We start from the raw sequence: 20,792 nt of genomic DNA, 5'->3' as shown, positions 1-20,792 counted from the left end.
TATCTGAAACTTCAATATTCTCAAAAGTTGAAGAGCACACTAATGAAAATAACTGAATCTGAACCTCAGACCGATAACATATTAAAGCATAATTTTAGATGGAAAATGTTGAGGATTGAAATGCTTGTATGTAAACACAACAGTAATTTCATTCAAATTCTTCTTCTGAAGAGATTATTCCCACTGACAAGGAGGAAGTGGCCTTCAAGGACCTGGACGCTGCCATCTTGGTCGGCTCAATGCCCAGGAGGAAGGGCATGGAGAGGAAAGACTTACTCAAAGACAATGTGGCCATCTTCAAGAGCCAGGGAGCCGCCCTGGAGAAGTATGCCAAGAAGACTGTGAAGGTAATAACACAGGCTAATATTGGCAAAGGACACATACACAAGTATGTATTTACTTTCTAAGGGTGATTATTAAGTGTAAACTTGCTTTTTTTGGCTTGTTTATTTTCAGGTGCTGGTTGTAGGAAACACCAACTGTCTGATTGCAACCAAGTCTGCTCCCTCAATCCCCAAAGAGAACTTCTCCTGTCTCACCCGTCTGGACCACAACAGGGCTCGCTCTCAGGTGCGTTTCAGTGTCCCAGCGTTCCACTTTGTCAGCCTTAGGGTTTTTACTTCCATTTCTGAATTTTCTTTGCGTCCTCTAAGTGGCGATTCGCTGTGGCGTTCCTGCTACCAATGTCAAGAACATAATAATCTGGGGCAACAACTCGTCCACCCAGTACCCAGATGTGCACCACTGCTTGGTCAACATATCCGGTAGTGAGCTCGCCTGCTTCGATGCCGTCAAGGATGATGCCTGGCTCAAAGGAGATTTCATAGCTGTGAGCTGAATATCAGTATTATTTAAATCAACATAGAAACTAGCTGCACAACTCAAGCTTACACATTTGCTAATTACTGTGTTTCAGACAGTGAAGCAGAGAGGCGCTGCAGTCATCAAGGCCAGGAAGCTGTCCAGTGCCATGTCTGCCGCCAAGGCCATCTGTGACCACATGAGAGACATCTGGTCAGGCACCCCCCAGGTAAACGCCATGTTCATATATATACTGTTGTTCTAACATTAGAACATCTGCCTGTTGCGGTAATCAGGCAAAACATGGCTATGGAAATGTCAAATATTGATAGACTGTACTGTCCCCTTCATTACCTACCAATTTAATTGTCAAAGTATAACCTCAGCATGGTTATAAGTTTCTCTGTCAGAAGCACAGGCAGTTAGATCTTGTGTTACAGGTGAATCTGCTGTTTGTTTTTTGGATGATGTTTGTACTTCTCATGTTGATCAAGCCTTCGTTTCTGAAAGATAACATTTGACGTAAACTCTTCCAGTTTAACCAGTAAATCTACCTCTGTATTTTAGGACGAGTTCACCTCTATGGGCGTGTACTCCTCTGGAAACTCATATGGAGTCCCAGCAGACCTCATCTATTCATTCCCGATCCAGATCAAGGTGAGACTGGTCTAAACTTGTGGTTTCATTACATCTAGTTGATTTGTAGCCACAGCAGGGAATCAATAAGTTGTTTCTTTCACACGTTTGTCATCAGTTTATGGTTACTCACATTCATTATGTTCTTCTATATATGTGCAACAATGAACAACTTAAAGACTAAATTAGTGTAAATATGTAAATTTGAAGTGCAAAGAATAACACCCGACCAAAAGCCATTGTTCTCTTCGGCTGAAAGTTTCACCTGTGACCACATTCGGTGTCAATGAGTTTGTGGGTGTGGTTAAAAATGCACCTGTAGCCACGTCTAACAGTGATGTCACTAGGTGTGTGAGTTCACCTGCACACAGCGACCAGATGAGCAGTTAAACCACTGGAGGTTGGCAAAAACAAGATTTTCAAAGGGGGAGGCATTCAATGAATTAAAAGGTTTGTGTTTGTAGAGTGTAGAGGGATGTTTGTGAGTATTTTTTTCAAAAAAACACAAAACTTTGTATTTGCTTTAGGACAAGAACTGGACGATTGTGGACGGCTTGGCCATCAATGATTTTTCCCGATCGAGGATGGACGCCACAGCAGCAGAGCTGATCGAGGAGAGAGACATGGTGGTGTCTTTCCTGGGGTATGACTAGACCCTGAATGACTCTGTCTGTTGTTTAGTGGAAAAAAAGAATGCATCCAGTTTTAATTTGGTTATGGATTATTGCATTGGTCTCATATTCAGTCGACACCAGAAACACCGGACACACAAGTATCTCCACTCTAACTATAGTCCACCATTTGTTACCAGCTTGTTTCCAAGTTATTTTCAGTTAAACAATAAAAAAAAAGATTCAACGATGATGTTGTGTTCCTTTTGTTCCCTGTCTATCATCTTAGTGACAGACAAACACAAACACAGGGGTTTCAGCTTAGCAGCTGAGCAGTCAGACAGTAATGTGACTTTAATAAAAAAAGGTTTATATATTAAAATACCTGCATCACCCAGCCACACTGAGTGAGACATAGAGCTCAGCAATTCACTACTGGCAAACTAGTGTATAATATAGCAGCACTTGTAAAGTAATACTAACTAGTAGCATTTAGTTGTTAGCATAGGTTTAATGGAAAATAAAGCTTTTTCTCTCATGGTGGGCAATTACTTTTAATTATATTTACTGGAGGACCAGATTTTGCTGTTTAGATTATATTTTTTACTGTTTTCCTGCCACTGCCATGGGAACCGTGGTACCGTGCAATACCACAATGTCACCAGGCGAGGACTGTATTTCTCTATTTATCTCACCAGCAGCATCAGGAACAATGATGTAACATCTGTAGTTGGTTAAATTCACAATGTATCATTTATAGAAATAATTAAAACGAGGCCCTGAAAAATCCCCAAAAGCGGAAATACAAATCCTTCAAATTACAATAGGGCCAAGCATATGGCACCAGTAAAGCCATCATCATATATCACAACATCATATATCACAACATCACGTATCACAAAATCACAAATCACGTATCACAGCCTTCTCGACAGGTTTGAATCCGGTTCAGATGGGTCTTCCTGTGTGGAGTCTGCATGTTCTCCCCGTGTTTTCTCCAGGTGCTCCGGCTTCATCTCACAAACACGTGCAGATCAGGGGTTGTGTAGATTGGAGACTACACACAAGCTGCTGCTGCTTCAGCCTCTGGATCCTCAGGACACAGCTCAGCCTCCGTCCACACACACTGTCCTCTTCACACTCAGCTCCATTCAGTACTTCCACCTGTTGAGAGAAGAAGACATCAGTGTTACAGAGACTCACTTCATCAGCTGTGAGTCAGTGATGCAGCTCATCCAGTAGAAAGAGCAGCAGGGACTTCAGTCCTGTTCAGAGGTGGAGCAGCTTCCTCTCTGCTTCATGTTCACGTGTTGGAATGAACACGCTAAGAGCTCAATGTGTGTCCACTGCATGTCAAAGTGCAGAGTGGACACCTGAGAGGTGGATTTACTGCTGTTACAGGTGAAGACATGTTTCACTGTGTGTTGATGAACATCTGCTTCTGACAAACTGGGACCAGCTGAGACAGATGGACCTCAGCAGAGGTTCTGCTCTGTAGAAAGAGATCCTGGTTACCATGGTGATGAGGAGAGGCTTCAGTCCCACTGATCTCAGAGCTGTGACAAAGATCCATCTGATCAGTTCTTCACTGATGAAGTGAGAGGACAAACTGTCTCAGATCAGATGAAGACGACACCGTCTCTGTCCCTCGTGTGAGGCTGTCAGCTGTGGTCCAGCTTCACTTCCTGTTCACATGAAAACAACAACAACTGTTGTCTTCACGTCAACTCAATCACATGATCCCAATTAGCTTGTGGCTCGTCTGATTTGCCTACTGTTGTCTCTCTGTGTCTCTGTCCAATCCTGACGTCTGTCCTCATTGTCCTCTCACAGCTTCACTGAGGAAACACTGAGGCCTGAACTACGAAGACACTCCAACATGTCCAGGAGATCTTTCTGAGATCAGCTCAACTGAACCTGACAGACACAGGTTAAGTGGTCACATGACTCTGGTTATCAACTCGTTAAGTTAACTCAGGTTATCCTCTTCGAGATCTGAGCGTGCACATTAAAGGGGCGGGGTCTACTGACATGACCAACCACAGACATGGACAGTTTGACTGACAGCAGAGCCTCATATTTCACAACCAAGAACAAACTGTTCTATAATAAAAATCAGAGGAGAACAAACACATGATCCAGAATAAAAGAAACTCAGTCACAGCTGCTAAATGCAGGAAGAACAGCTGGTAAAACATCTGGGATTGTGTCGATGTGTAAGTTACAGCGCCCCCTGGTGGCATCTGGTACAATATATTTCGTGACCATGACATAACAACGTGTGTGAATGAGATAAATAACTCGAGGCCACGAGATCTGAATCTGTTGTGTACCAACAAGACGAGCGGAAGAGAAGAAGAGACACACTGTCTCACTGTCTCTGATGACACACACTGTCTCACAATGTCTCTGAGGACACACACTGTCTCTGAGGACACACACTGTCACTGTCTCTGAGGACACACACTGTCTCACTGACAGGACACACACTGTCTCACTGTCTCTGAGGACTCACACTGTCTCACTGACTGAGGACACACACTGTCTCACTGACTCTGAGGACACACACTGTCTCACTGTCTCTGAGGACTCACAATGTCTCACTGACTGAGGACATACACTGTCTCACTGTCTATGAGTACACACACTGTCTCTGAGGACTCACACTGTCTCACTGACTGAGGACACACTGTCTCACTTACTGAGTACTCACACTGTCTCACTGACTGAGGACACACACTGTCTCACTGTCTCTGAGGACAAACACTGAATCCGAAGACACACACTGTCTCACTGACTCCTAGGACACACACTGTCTCACTGACTGAGGACACACACTGTCTCACTGACTCTGAGGACTCACACTGTCTCACTGTCTCTGAGGACTCACACTGTCTCACTGACTGAGGACACACACTGTCTCACTGACTCTGAGGACACATACTGTCTCACTGTCTCTGAGGACTCACAATGTCTCACTGACTGAGGACACACACTGTCTCACTGTCTATGAGTACACACACTGTCTCACTGTCTCTGAGGACTCACACTGTCTCACTGACTGAGGACACACACTGTCTCACTTACTGAGGACACACACTGTCTCACTGACTGAGGACACACACTGTCTCACTGTCTCTGAGGACAAACACTGAATCCGAGGACACACACTGTCTAACTGACTCTGAGGACAAACACTGAATCCGAGGACACACACTGTCTCACTGACTGAGGACACACACTGTCTCACTGACTCTTAGGACACACACACTGACTCACTGACTCTGAGGACACACACTTTCTTTGAGGACACAAACTGACTCTGAGGACACACACTGTCTCACTGTCTCTGAGGACACACACTGTTTTAGTGACTCTGAGGACACTCACTGACTCTGAGGACACACTGTGGTGGACACCTCTGACATCACTACTCAATAAAGACACATGGACCTGTCTCCAGGAAGCTGACTGAGGTCATCTGGTGTTTTGGGGACAGGATGAGTCTGGAGACATTGAGATGTTCTGGGTGAGTTAGAGATCAACTGAACCAACCAGACGTTGATTTAAACTTCCCTTATCCGTCCCTTTAAGGAGAGCGTGCACCACAGTGTAGAGTCACTGTGGTCAGTGGGCGGAGCTTTGATACTGGATGATCTCCAACTTAACCTGGAGCAGGTTAGCCGTTCATCAGAAGTTACCATGGTGATTTACCTTGTTAAAAAATGGACGAGCTTAGTGGGACTGAAAAAACTAAACCTGAAGTGAACCTGATAACCACAAATCTTGCTTGGTAGCACAGACCCTGGATCTGTGATACTGACTAGGTTTAGTAAAATACTGATGAAAGCAGCGTGGACTGACTCCACCCATCTACTGACATCAGAGTCTCCAGTCGACAGGTTGGACTCTGCTGTAGATCAAGCAGCTCCTTCACTGCTGAGTCCTGCAGGTTGTTTCCTCTCAGACTCAGGTTTCTCAGATGAGAGGGGTTTGACCTCAGAGCTGAAGCCAGAGAAGAACAGCTGATCTCTGACAGTCTGCAGTTCCTCAACCTGGATAAAGAATAAAACTTAACTGTAAATTAAACTGAGTTCATGTGTGAAAATAACAGACACATATACATGTCAGCAGAGACTCATATCACGGAAGATAAATATGTAATCAAACATGTTGGACTAAAAACGAGTCCTGATTCAGTAAAAATACAGTTTAGGAAATCCAGAACTACACTCAGTGTTTTAACAAGTAGCTGAATATTTAAAATGTCACAGATTCATTAATGAATGGATTCAAGTTATGTATGAAGAGGAATTATGTTAAATTAGATTTAAATGAGTTCACTTGTGTATAAATGCTGTTTTATAGATATGAGATCTACAAAAGTCAGTCAGTGAACTGACCACAGAGACTCCAGTCGACAGGTTGGACTCTGTAGAAAACCACACAGCTCCGTCACTCCTGAGTCCTGCAGGACGTTGTCACTCAGATCCAGGACTCTCAGATGAGAGGGGTTTGACCTCAGAGCTGAAGCCAGAGAAGAACAGCTGATCTCTGACAGACTGCATCTCCACAACCTGGATAAAGATAAAACTTAACTGTAAATTAAAAAGAGTTCAGGTGTGAAAATAAAAGACTTTGACTAAACATCACTGTCTCTGTTTTCAGACCTGAAGTCTGAGTCAAGTTGTTCTGGACATTTTCTGGAACTTTTCCTGCAGCCTCCTAATAAAGTTTCTGAGTGAGTCCATGTGAGAATAGAGCAGGTGAATGTCCAGAGGATTCACAGAGAGCGAGTGGACGTGTTGATGAGGTTTCTAACACGTGAGGGACGTGAAACTGGAAGAACACAAATATCTCAGGATGAAGAAGAGGAGCCGTACACGTAGAAGACGAAGACGTCAACTTGGAAACACGTGGAGATTCCAGAACTTTTGGTGATGAGAGCCGACGCCGGTGTGGATGAGCTGTAAACAACAACACTGATCTTTCCACAGCAGGATTTATGCGTCATGTCCGGCCTCCTGCTGCTCCACCCGTTCTTCATATGTGAAAGTCAAACTCCAGAAAATGTCCAGACACTATTTTACAGAGTTCATGACTGAAAACAGCTTGAAAGTCATTGTGTCCTCGGGGTTCAGTTGTTGTAATATGTAACTTCACCACTAGACGTCTCTAAATACCTTGCTGGACATGTTTAGGAGTCGTACACGTGAACAAGTCGACTACGTTCACATGTACGACACCTGGAGACGTCACTAACTCCTTCACAGTGAACCTGTAACTTAACATAACTTAACAAAACCATGGTTGTCATGGAGATATGTGTTTTGGCTCCGCCCCTCGTCTGAATGTTCCCACATGTTCCTGTTGCTGTGAACGAGTCGGACCTGGACAATCTCCTGCTGCTGCTTCAGCTCCAGAAAATGTCCGACCCACTTGTCAGAACATGTTCCACAGTTGATGTGTGAAAGGGGGAGCAGTTCTATGATCATGTTTTCTTGAAGTGGCGATGATCTGAGCAGCAGTTTGAACAGTTGAAAGTGGTGCAGGGAGCCTGAGGAACACGTGTGTACAGGGCGGGACAGAGATCTAGTGGTGAAAAGATAAAGGCATGGACGGCCCCATAAGTCCTGAAACCAGAGGAAGGGTTTCATGTTGGAAATGAACCCAAAGTGGAAGAAACAGGGCTGAAGAACTTGGTCCGAAAAATAATAGGAATCAAATATAATCCACTTGGACTCTGGACCCTGAGCCCAGTCCCAGAACACCAACACAGCACGCTGTCATGTGGTCAGTCCACAGGACCACCGGGACAAGTCCTGGTTAGCTTCCACAGAAACATTACATGGACACATTATCCAGCATTGGATTGTTTCTGTCAGTAAAACTTCAGTCACATTGATCCTGACTCGGTCCTCAGCGCTCATTCTACAAACATCTCTCAGCTCAGTATCAGTGTTCACTGTTAGGAACACATGTTCTGACCTTTGACCTTAAAGCTCCAGTGTGGAAGATTCAGGTGAAAGGATCCATTGTTAGAAACTGAATAGAAAAGAATCCTAGATTTGTTTTCCCTAGTTTCATCTGAATTGGACCAGTTGCTGTTTTCTTTACTTTAGAATGAGACATTTATATTTAAATATTTCACATTTGAATACTGTATATTTACATACTTTATGAATAAATACTTTATATTTACATACTTTATATTTACAGACTTGAGAATTAAATAATTTATATTATATTTAGAGTGAACCTTTAACAACAAAATATGGTGTCTGACCTCAGATTCTCCAGTTGACAGGTTGGACTCTGTAGAAAACCACACAGCTCCGTCACTGCTGAGTCCTTCAGGTTGTTTCCTCTAAGATCCAGTTCTCTCAGATGAGAGGGGTTTGACCTCAGAGCTGAAGCCAGAGAAGAACAGCTGATCTCTGACAGTCTGCAGTTCCTCAACCTGGATAAAGAATAAAACTTAACTGTAAATTAAACTGAGTTCATGTGTGAAAATAACAGACACATATTCATGTCAGCAGAGACTCATAACACGGAAGATAAATATGTAATCAAACATGTTGAACTAAAAACGAGTCCTGATTTAGTAAAAATACAGTTTAGGAAATCCAGAACTACACTCAGTGTTTTAACAAGTATCTGAATATTTAAAATGTCACAGATTCATTAATGAATGGATTCAAGTTATGTATGAAGAGGAACTATGTTATATTAGAATTAAATGAGTTCACTTGTGTATAAATGCTGTTTTAAAGATATGAGATCTACAAAAGTTAGTCAGTGGACTGACCTCAGAGTCTCCAGTCGACAGGTTGGACTCTGTAGAAAACCACACAGCTCCGTCACTCCTGAGTCCTGCAGGTTGTTGTCATTCAGATCCAGTTCTCTCAGATGAGAGGGGTTTGACCTCAGAGCTGAAGCCAGTGAAGAACAGCTGATCTCTGACAGTCTGCAGTCCCTCAACCTGGATAAAGAATCAAACTTAACTGTTAATTAAACTGAGTTCAGGTGTGAAAATAAATGACTTTAACTAAACATCACTGTCTCTGTTTTCAGACCTGAAGTCTGAGTCAAGTTGTTCTTGACATTTTCTGGAACTTTTCCTGCAGCCTCCTAATAAAGTTTCTGAGTGAGTCCATGTGAGAATAGAGCAGGTGAATGTCCAGAGGATTCACAGAGAGCATGTGGACGTGTTGATGAGGTTTCTAACACGTGACGGACGTGAAACTGGAAGAACACAAATATCTCAGGATGAAGAAGAGGAGCCGTACACGTAGAAGACGAAGACGTAAACGTGGAAACACGTGGAGATTCCAGATCTTTTGGTGATGAGGGCCGACGCCGGTGTGGATGAGCTGTAAACAACAACACTGATCTTTCTACAGCAGGATTTATACGTCATGTCTGGCCTCCTGCTGCTCCACCCGTTCTTCATATGTGAAAGTCAAACTCCAGAAAATGTCCAGACACTATTTTACAGAGTTCATGACTGAAAACAGCTTGAAAGTCCTCGTGTCCTCGGGGTTCAGTTGTTTGTAATATGTAACTTCACCACTAGATGTCTCTAAATATCTTGCTGGATATGTTCAGGAGTCGTACACGTGAACAAGTCGACTACGTTCACATGTCAGACACCTGGAGACGTCACTAACTCCTACACAGTGAACCTGTAACTTAACATGACTTAACAAAACCATGGTTGTCATGGAGATATGTGTTTTGGCTCCGCCCCTCGTCTGAATGTTCCCACATGTTCCTGTTGCTGTGAACGAGTCGGACCTGGACAATCTCCTGCTGCTGCTTCAGATCCAGAAAATGTCCGACCCACTTATCAGAACATGTTGCACAGTTGATGTGTGAAAGGGAGAGCAGTTCTATGATCATGTTTTCTTGAAGTGGCGATGATCTGAGCAGCAGATTGACCAGTTGAAAGTGGTGCAGGGAGCCTGAGGAACACGTGTGTACAGGGCGGGACAGAGATCTAGTGGTGAAAAGATAAAGGCATGGACGACCCCGTGTAAGTCCTGAAACCAGAGGAAGGGTTTCATGTTGGAAATGAAACCAAAGTGGAAGAAACAGGGCTGAAGAACTTGGTCCTAAAAATAAAAGGAATCAAATATAATGAACTTGGACTCTGGACCCTGAGCCCAGTGCCAGAACACCAACGCAGCAAGCTGTCATGTGGTCAGTCCACAGGACCACCGGGACATGTCCTGGTTAGCTTCCACAGAAACATTACATGGACACATTGTCCAGCATTGGATTGTTTCTCTGTCATTAAAACTTCAGTCACATTGAGCTTGACTCGGTCCTCAGCGCTCATTCTACAAACATCTCTCAGCTCAGTATCAGTGTTCACTGTTAGGAACACATGTTCTGACCTTTGACCTTAAAGATCCAGTGTGGAAGATTCAGGTGAAAGGATCCATTATTAGAAACTGAAGAGAAAAGAATCCTAGAGATGTTTTCCCTAGTTTCATCTGAATTGGACCAGTTGCTGTTTTCTTTACTTTAGAATGAGACATTTATATTTAAATATTTCACATTTAAATACTGTATATTTACATACTTTATGAATAAATACTATATATTTACATACTTTATATTTACAGACTTGAGAATTAAATAATTTATATTATATTTAGAGTGAACCTTTAACAACAAAATATGATGTCTGACCTCAGTTTCTCCAGTCGACAGGTTGGACTCTGTAGAAAACCACACAGCTCCTTCACTGCTGAGTCCTGCAGGTTGTTGTCACTCAGACTCAGGTCTCTCAGATGAGAGGGGTTTGACCTCAGAGCTGAAGCCATAGAAGAACAGCTGATCTCTGACAGTCTGCAGCTCCACAACCTGGATAAAGAATAAAACTTAACTGTAAATTAAACTGAGTTCATGTGTGAAAATAACAGACACATATACATGTCAGCAGAGACTCATAACATGGAAGATAAATATGTAATCAAACATGTTGGACTAAAAACGAGTCCTGATTCAGTAAAAATACAGTTTAGGAAATCCAGAACTACACTCAGTGTTTTAACAAGTAGCTGAATATTTAAAATGTCACAGATTCATTAATGAATGTATTCAAGTTATGTATGAAGAGGAATTATGTTAAATTAGAATTAAATGAGTTCACTTGTGTATAAATGCTGTTTTATAGATATGAGATCTACAAAAGTCAGTCAGTGAACTGACCACAGAGACTCCAGTCGACAGGTTGGACTCTGTAGAAAACCACACAGCTTCTTCACTCCTGAGTCCTGCAGGTTGTTGTCACTCAGACTCAGGTCTCTCAGATGAGAGGGGTTTGACCTCAGAGCTGAAGCCATAGAAGAACAGCTGATCTCTGACAGTCTGCAGCCCTCCAACCTGGATAAAGAATAAAACTTAACTGTAAATTAAACAGAGTTCATGTGTGAAAATAAAAGACTTTGACTAAACATCACTGTCTCTGTTTTCAGACCTGAAGTCTGAGTCAAGTTGTTCTTGACATTTTCTGGAACTCTTCCTGTAGCCTCCTAATAAAGGTTCTGAATGAGTCCATGTGAGAATAGAGCAGGTGAATGTCCAGAGGATTCACAGAGAGCGAGTGGACGTGTTGATGAGGTTTCTAACACGTGACGGACGTGAAACTGGAAGAACACAAATATCTCAGGATGAAGAAGAGGAGCCGTACACGTAGAAGACGAAGACGTCAACTTGGAAACACGTGGAGATTCCAGATCTTTTGGTGATGAGGGCCGACGCCGGTGTGGATGAGCTGCAAACAACAACACTGATCTTTCCACAGCAGGATTTATGCGTCATGTCTGGCCTCCTGCTGCTCCACCCGTTCTTCATATGTGAAAGTCAAACTCCAGAAAATGTCCAGACACTATTTTACAGAGTTCATGACTGAAAACAGCTTGAAAGTCATTGTGTCCTCGGGGTTCAGTTGTTGTAATATGTAACTTCACCACTAGACGTCTCTAAATACCTTGCTGGACATGTTTAGGAGTCGTACACGTGAACAAGTCGACTACGTTCACATGTACGACACCTGGAGACGTCACTAACTCCTTCACAGTGAACCTGTAACTTAACATAACTTAACAAAACCATGGTTGTCATGGAGATATTTGTTTTGGCTCCGCCCCTCGTCTGAATGTTCCCACATGTTCCTGTTGCTGTGAACGAGTCGGACCCGGACAATCTCCTGCTGCTGCTTCAGCTCCAGAAAATGTCCGACCCACTTGTCAGAACATGTTCCACAGTTGATGTGTGAAAGGGGGAGCAGTTCTATGATCATGTTTTCTTGAAGTGGCGATGATCTGAGCAGCAGTTTGAACAGTTGAAAGTGGTGCAGGGAGCCTGAGGAACACGTGTGTACAGGGCGGGACAGAGATCTAGTGGTGAAAAGATAAAGGCATGGACGGCCCCATAAGTCCTGAAACCAGAGGAAGGGTTTCATGTTGGAAATGAACCCAAAGTGGAAGAAACAGGGCTGAAGAACTTGGTCCTAAAAATAAAAGGAATCAAATATAATCAACTTGGACTCTGGACCCTGAGCCCGGTCCCAGAACACCAACGCAGCACGCTGTCATGTGGTCAGTCCACAGGACCACCGGGACAAGTCCTGGTCAGCTTCCACAGAAACATTACATGTACACATTGTCCAGCATTGGAGTGTTTCTCTGTCAGTAAAACTTCAGTCACATTGAGCCTGACTCGGTCCTCAGCGCTCATACTACAAACATCTCTCAGCTCAGTGTCAGTGTTCAGTGTAAGGAACACATGTTCTGACCTTTGACCTTAAAGCTCCAGTGTGGAAGATTCAGGTGAAAGGATCCATTGTTAGAAACTGAAGAGAAAAGAATCCTAGGGATGTTTTAACTAGTTGCATCTGAATTGTACCAGTTGTTGTTTCCTTTATTTTAGAATGAGACATTTATATTTAAATACTGTATATTTACATACTTTATAAATAAATACTATATATTTACATACTTTATATTTACAGACTTTAGAATTAAATACTTTATATTATATTCAGACTGAACCTTTAACATTAAAACATGATGTCTGACCTCAGAGTCTCCAGTCGACAGGTTGGACTCTGTAGAAAACCACACAGCTCCTTCACTGCTGAGTCCTGCAGGTTGTTGTCACTCAGATGCAGTTCTCTCAGATGAGAGGGGTTTGACCTCAGAGCTGAAGCCAGAGAAGAACAGCTGATCTCTGACAGACTGCAGCTCTCCAACCTGGATAAAGAATCAAACTTAACTGTTAATTAAACTGAGTTCAGGTGTGAAAATAAAAGACTTTGACTAAACATCACTGTCTCTGTTTTCAGACCTGAAGTCTGAGTCAAGTTGTTCTTGACATTTTCTGGAACTTTTCCTGCAGCCTCCTAATAAAGTTTCTAAGTGAGTCCATGTGAGAATAGAGCAGGTGAATGTCCAGAGGATTCACAGAGAGCATGTGGACGTGTTGATGAGGTTTCTAACACGTGAGGGACGTGAAACTGGAAAAACACAAATATCTCAGCATGAAGAAGAGGAGCCGTACACGTAGAAGACGAAGACGTCAACGTGGAAACACGAGGAGATTCCAGATCTTTTGGTGATGAGGGCCGACGCTGGTGTGGATGAGCTGTAAACAATAACACTGATCTTTCCACAGCAGGATTTATACGTCATGTCCGGCCTCCTGCTGCTCCACTCGTTCTTCATATGTGAAAGTCAAACTCCAGAAAATGTCCAGACACTATTTTGCAGAGTTCATGACTGAAAACAACTTGAAAGTCCTTGTGTCCTCGGGGTTCAGTTGTTTGTAATATGTAACTTCACCACTAGATGTCTCTAAATATCTTGCTGGACATGTTCAGGAGTCGTACACGTGAACAAGTGGACTACGTTCACATGTACGACACCTGGAGACGTCACTAACTCCTTCACAGTGAACCTGTAACTTAACATAACTTAACAAAACCATGGTTGTCATGGAGATATGTGTTTTGGCTCCGCCCCTCGTCTGAATGTTCCCACATGTTCCTGTTGCTGTGAACGAGTCGGACCTGGACAATCTCCTGCTGCTGCTTCAGCTCCAGAAAATGTCCGACCCACTTGTCAGAACATGTTCCACAGTTGATGTGTGAAAGGGCGAGCAGTTCTATGATCATGTTTTCTTGAAGTGGCGATGATCTGAGCAGCAGTTTGACCAGTTGAAAGTGGTGCAGGGAGCCTGAGGAACACGTGTGTACAGGGCGGGACAGAGATCTAGTGGTGAAAAGATAAAGGCATGGACGACCCCGTGTAAGTCCTGAAACCAGAGGAAGGGTTTCATGCTTGAAATTAACCCAAAGTGGAAGAAACAGGGCTGAAAAACTTGGTCCTAAAAATAAAAGGAATCAAATATAATCCACTTGGACTCTGGACCCTGAGCCCAGTCCCAGAACACCGACGCAGCACGCTGTCATGTGGTCAGTCCACAGGACCACCGGGACATGTCCTGGTTAGCTTCCACAGAAATATTACATGTACACATTGTCCAGCATTGGATTGTTTCTCTGTCAGTGAGACTTCAGTCACATTGAGCCTGACTCGGTCCTCAGCGCTCATTCTACAAACATCTCTCAGCTCAGTATCAGTGTTCACTGTTAGGAACACATGTTCTGACCTTTGACCTTAAAGCTCCAGTGTGGAAGATTCAGGTGAAAGGATCCATTATTAGAAACTGAAGAGAAAAGAAGCCTAGAAATGTTATCACTAGTTTCATCTGAACTGGACCAGTTGTTGTTTTCTTTACTTTAGAATGAGACGATATTTAAATACTTCATAGTTAAATTAGTGCTGTCAGTTAAACGCGTTATTAACGACGTTAACGCAACCCTATTTTAAAGATGTCAAATTTTTTATCTCGCAAGATTAACGTTCTTTTTGGCTAGTTACCTAGTTAACTAGTAACCTTAGATAAACTACAGCACCACGCCAGATCTAGCTAGACCGGAAGCAAAACAATAGGCACGCCGTTTGGGCTTGGAAGCCGGCCAATAGTAGCAGGCTAACGTGATCCAACCTGGATAAAGAAATATGAATATTAGAATGTGTCCTCCTGTTGTTGTGGATCATCATCATGTCAACACAGACTCTCAACATGCTGCTGACCTCAGTCCAGTCTGTGACCTGAAGATAAATATCAGATCAGACATGTTGGACCATTGTTTCATTCATCAGCTTCTTCTCGGTGTGTTGGTCACTGAGCAGGTTTGTGTAATTAAACACTGTTTAAAGTATGGATGGCCCCTGACAGTCACTTCCTGTTTGTTTCTATACTTATCAACTGTCCAACGTGTTTCAATAAGAATGTGTCTTATTTTGAAAACCGGAGGAGGACAAGTGCTCGGCCTCAGTCCACATGTTATTTACTAACACTTTCTCAGTGATCAGGAGCAGGTGAGTGCAGGTGAATGGAGTTGATGAGGTGGACGTGACTGACAGGCTGGGTGAGGGACAGATGACTGAGGGACAGTGAGCAGAACAGAACTGAGACAATTTTAATAAATAATGACCCAAGAAGAAAGAAAGTCTGAAAAGTGAAGAAGGATTTAAGGACCTCAGAGCCTCCAGTAGACAGTTTGGACTCTCCAGTCCAGAACACAGCAGCTTCACTCCTGAATCCTGCAGCTTGTTGTCACTCAGATCCAGTTCTGTCAGATGTGAGGGGTCTGACTTCAGAGCTGAGGCCACGACTTCACAGTGAGTCTCTGAGAGTTGACAACTACTGAGTCTGTAATTAAAGAAATATCAAATCTGTGAGAATTAAATCAGAAAACACAACATTCATACAAAACATGATCATGTGACCCTCACCCTGTTAAATCCCCTTTTTGTTAAAAACTCCTTAAGAGAATCCTTTCAGATTTGGCCCAAGAGTTCATTCAGACTAACAGAGGAACTCATTAGATTCAGGTGCTCAAAGGTCAAAGGTCAAGGTCACAGAACATGTTCATGATCTTTTGAACATGATGTCTCAAGTCTGTCTTTAGGGGATTTCTTCAAAATTAGACCCAAGATAAACTGATTAGATTTCAGTAGTCAAAGGTCAAAGGTTACAGTGACCTCATATTATTGTGAATGCAGCATGTCAGGAATCTGGAGGGACGGACACTGCACTGGTTGGTGGTGGAGGACAAACGCAGGGTACTCTAGTTTGACCAGAAAGAAGAATAAACCATATATCCTGCTTCTTCATTTTAAAAGAACAGTCAGTGATTCTCATCAGTGATCGTCACCTCACTCTGTGCTAGCTGTTTGCTCAGATATACAGTGCTGTGAAAAAGTATTTGCCCCCCTTTTTTTTGCAGATTTGTCACACTTAAATGATTCAGATCATCAAACAAATTTTATTATTAAACAAAGATAACCTGAGTAAATACAAAATGCAGTTTTTAAGGCATGTTTTCATTTATTAAGGGAAAAAATCTATCCAAACCTACTTGGCCCTCTGTGAAACAGTAACTGCCTAATAAACCTAAACCTAATAAACCTAAACCTAATAACTGGTTGTGCCACCCTTGGCAGCTTGTTTAAGGTCATGCCACAGCATCTCAATCGGATTTAAGTCAGGACCTGGAAGTTGTCCAGGTCCTGAAGCTGCAAAGCAGCCCAAGACCATCACACTACCACCACCATGTTTGACTGTTGGTATGATGTTGTTTTTATGAAATGCTGTGTTAGTTTTAGGCCAGATGTAACGGGACGCACACCTTCAAAAAAGTTCATCTTTTGTTTCTTCAGTCCACAGAATATTTGCCTAAAAGTCTTAGGGATTATCAAAATGTTTTTTGGCAAATGTGAGAGGAGCCTTTATGTTCTTTTTGGTCAGCAGTGTCTTTCGCCTTGGAACTCTGCCATGGAAGCCATTTTTGCCAAGTCTCTTTCTTATTGTTGAATCACGAACACTGACCGTAACTGAGGCAAGTGAGGCGTGCAGTTCCTTGGATGTTGTTCTGGGGTCTTTAAAGACCTCCTGGATGAGTCGTCGATGCGCTCTTGGAGTAATTTTGGTAGGCTGGCCACTAGTGGGAAGGTTCACCACTGTTCCAAGTCTTCTCCATTAGTGGATAATGTCTCTCACCGTGGTTCGCTAAAGTCCCAAAGCCTTAGAAATGGCTTTGTAATCCTTTCCAGACTGATACATATCAATTACTTTGTGTCTCATCTGTTTTTGAATTTCTTTAGATCGCGGGATGATGTGTTGCTTTTTTGATCTTTTAGCCTGCTTCACTTTGTCAGACAGGTTCTATTTAAATGATTTCTTGATTCAACAGGTCTGGCAGTAATCAGGCCTGGGTGTGGCTAGTGAAATTGAACTCAGCTTTCCCAAAAATGTTGTTAATCAAAGTTCATTCATGATTTATCAAGGGGGGTCAATTACTTTTTCACATAGGGCCAGGTAGGTTTGGATAGATTTTTTCCCTTAATAAATGAAATCATCATTTAAAAACTGCATTTTGTATTTACTTGGGTTATCTTTGTCTAATATTAAAATTTGTTTGATGATCTGAAACATTTAAATATGACAAATATGCAAAAAAAGAATAAACCAGGAAGGGGGCCAATAATCTTTCACAGCACTGTATATACATATACAATAATCTCCCTTGCACCCCACATGGTCTGAATCCTCAAACTCCAGCACAGTTATCACATGGATGGATTTCACTCTCCACATCTGATATAGTTGTTCTCATATGTACATGAGAACAATGAGAATGTATATGTACATACTAATAATAACTTGATACACACACACACCCACACACAGAAAGGATGTACTCACAGTGTTGACCACTCTAACACACACACTGCCCAAAACAATGAGGATAATTTAACACTGAGTGTATTTGAAGAACGACTCATCTCCACTCATTGAACATGTTATTGATCATGTCGGGACTCACCGAGCCTTCCTGCAGTTCCTCACAGCTGGGATCAGTCTCAGTCGACCCTGGTGTGATGTGTTGAACTTCTCCGGGTCCAACTCATCCAGAACCTCCTCTGACATCTGCAGCATGTAGGCCAGAGCTGAACAGTGGATCAAAGACAGTTTCTCCTTTGATTTGTTCTCTGACGTCAGGAACTGTTTCATCTGCTGATGAACTGAGTGGTCGTTCATCTCAGTCAGACAGTGGAAGATGTTGATGCTTCTGTCAGGCGAAATGTCATCACTCTCCATCTCCTTCAGGTTGTTGATGACTCTCTGGATGATCTTTGGATTGTTCCCTGTCCGACCCAGCAGGCCTCCTAAGACTCTCTGGATGATATTTGGATTGTTCTCTCTCCGACCCAGCAGGCCTCCTAAGACTCTCTGGTTGGACTTCAGACTGAGGCCATGAAGGAAGCGAACAAACAGGTCCAGATGACCATTTGTACTGGTGAGGGATTTCTCCATGGTTCTCTTCAGGAGGTCATCTAGGGAGAAGGTACTGTCTGTGTCCTCACATGTTCCAAAGAAGTTCTTGAGTTCTTCTGTGTTCCTCTCGGTGTAACAGTGGAACATGTAGACTGCAGCCAGAAACTCCTGAACACTCAGATGAACAAAGCAGTAGACTGATTTCTGGAAGATCACACGGTCTCTTCTGAAGATCTCAGTACAAACTCCTGAGTACACCGAGGCCTCTGTGACATTAAGACCACACCGCTCCAGGTCTTCTTGGTAGAACATGATGTTTCCTTCCTCCAGATGTTTAAGTGCCAGCCTCCCCAGCTTCAGGAGAACGTCCCTGTCAGCCTCCGTCAGCTGCTGTGGAGTCGTCTCATGTCCCTCACCGTACTTGTTGTTCTTCCTCTTTGTCTGAACCAGCAGGAAGTGTGAGTACAGGTCAGTCAGGGTCTTGGGCAGCTCTCCTCTCTGGTCTGTGGTCAACATGTGCTCCAGAACTGTAGCACTGATCCAGCAGAAGACTGGGATTTGACACATGATGTGGAGGCTCCTGGACGTCTTGATGTGTGAGATGATTCTGCTGCACAGCTCTTCATCACTGAATCTCCTCCTGAAGTACTCCTCCTTCTGGGCCTCAGTGAATCCTCGTACTTCTGTGACCCTGTCAACACATGCAGGAGGGATCTGATTGGCCGCCGCAGGTCTGGAGGTTATCCAGACGAGAGCCGAGGGAAGCAGATTCCCCTGGATGAGGTTTGTCAGCAGCACGTTGACTGATGACCTCTGTGTGACCTCAGACACAAGTTCCCTGTGGTTGAAGTCCAGAGAAGGTCTGCTTTCATCCAGGCCGTCAAAGATGAACAAAGGTTGACAGACAGCGAGCGTCTCTGCCGTGAGCTTCTGTAACGCTGGATGGAAAACACGGAGCAGCGTGAGGAGACTGTGCTGCTGGTCCTTCACCAGGTTCAGCTCCCTGAACGAAAGCACAGTCAGCAGACCCACATCCTGGTTCTCTAAACCCTCGGCCCAGTCCAGAGTGAACTTCTGCACCGAGAAGGTTTTTCCAACGCCAGCGACGCCGTTGGTCAGGACGACTCTGATGCTGCTCTGCTGGTCAGTTGAGGCTTTAAAGATGTCGTGGCACCTGATGGGAGTGTCGTGGAGGATCTTCTTCTTGGAAGCCATCTCAAGCTGCCTCACTTCATGTTGAGTATTAACCTCTTCACTCTGTCCCTCTGTGATGTAGAGCTCAGTGTAGATCCTGTTGATGAGGGTTCTACTTCCTGTTTCATCACTGCCTTCAGTCACATGTTCAAATCTCCTCCTCAGACTGAGCTTATGTTCATCGAAAACCTCCTGCAGACCACGATCTGCTGAAAGACAAGAAACAATGTCAGAGACAGAGAATCTGAGAATCTGAGAATCTACTGTTTGTTTTCATCAGATACAGAAAAATAAAAGCTTTTTAACTTTGTGCTTTTATAACGATGTTAAATGTTGATGCTGTATGAAGGAACAAAATAAAACCACATGTGCTGTTGTCAGAAGTGAAGACATCACCAGACACATGTACAGTGCTGCTCTGACCGGCTGTCTGAGCTCCAGCTCCTGTTCGGGATCTTTGTCCACACTGGGGACAGGAGGAGTCTCCTGAAGAACCAGACTGGTCCCAGTATGGGGTGATGCACTGTCTGCAGAACCAGTGTCCACAGCTGGTGGAGACTGGATCCTTCAGGACGTCCTGACACGAAGCACAGCAGGTCGACTGCTCCTCCTCAGAAACATGACTCCTCTTCCTCTCCCTGTGAAGACATGTCCTGATTACTCACATGTCACAGTCACAGGTTGTCATTACTTCTGTCAAAGAGGTTTTGTTTTCACCCAGTATGTTTGTGTTGGTTGGTTCGTTAGTGGGATTATAAAAAACGACAGAAGGAAGGTTGTGGTCTGTGAACCAGATCGAGGGGGGGGGGGTGTCCTCTTTCACACACACATGTTCAGAGGACTGATGTTTACCAGTGTTTGGAATTTGGTGCAGATCCAAATCAAAATGAGTCTCTAGTGGATTTCAAAGTGGTTTCATAAGGAGCGTGTTGGTTCTTGGTGGAGGTCTGAGCTCTTTGAGTGATTCTGAGAGATTAGTCACCAACTTCAATGAAGCTGTGTCCTAATGCAGGGGCCACACTATAGGAAACTAGACCCTCTTCAGAGCAGGTCACAGTAGAAACAGTCTCTTACTCTGTGTGTGAGGGTCCAGGTTCTTTACTGAAGTTTATAGGCTCATCTTTGGACTGG

The 20,792-nt window shown here is 43.5% G+C and overlaps 2 protein-coding genes across 2 annotated transcripts; one reads left to right on the top strand and one right to left on the bottom strand.

Annotated features, from left to right (window-relative positions):
- The first annotated feature begins 224 nt into the window (after positions 1–224).
- Positions 225–2,090, top strand: LOC133021068 (malate dehydrogenase, cytoplasmic-like). The gene is made up of 6 exons (XM_061087834.1): positions 225–347; positions 457–574; positions 654–829; positions 917–1,030; positions 1,369–1,458; positions 1,965–2,090. The coding sequence occupies exons 1-6, from the start codon at positions 240–242 to the stop codon at positions 2,088–2,090; spliced, it is 732 nt and encodes a 243-aa protein (XP_060943817.1). The 5' UTR covers positions 225–239.
- Positions 2,091–15,046: 12,956 nt separating this feature from the next.
- Positions 15,047–19,806, bottom strand: LOC133021067 (NLR family CARD domain-containing protein 3-like). Its single transcript, XM_061087833.1, has 3 exons — positions 18,016–19,806; positions 15,516–15,839; positions 15,047–15,128 (listed from the first exon to the last, which is right to left on the bottom strand). The coding sequence occupies exons 1-3, from the start codon at positions 19,680–19,682 to the stop codon at positions 15,047–15,049; spliced, it is 2,073 nt and encodes a 690-aa protein (XP_060943816.1). The 5' UTR covers positions 19,683–19,806.
- Between the last annotated feature and the right edge of the window lie 986 nt (positions 19,807–20,792).

Source organism: Limanda limanda, chromosome 15, assembly GCF_963576545.1.
Source record: "Limanda limanda chromosome 15, fLimLim1.1, whole genome shotgun sequence".
Lineage (NCBI taxonomy): Eukaryota > Metazoa > Chordata > Actinopteri > Pleuronectiformes > Pleuronectidae > Limanda > Limanda limanda.
This window is presented reverse-complemented; position numbering and strand designations above follow the sequence as displayed.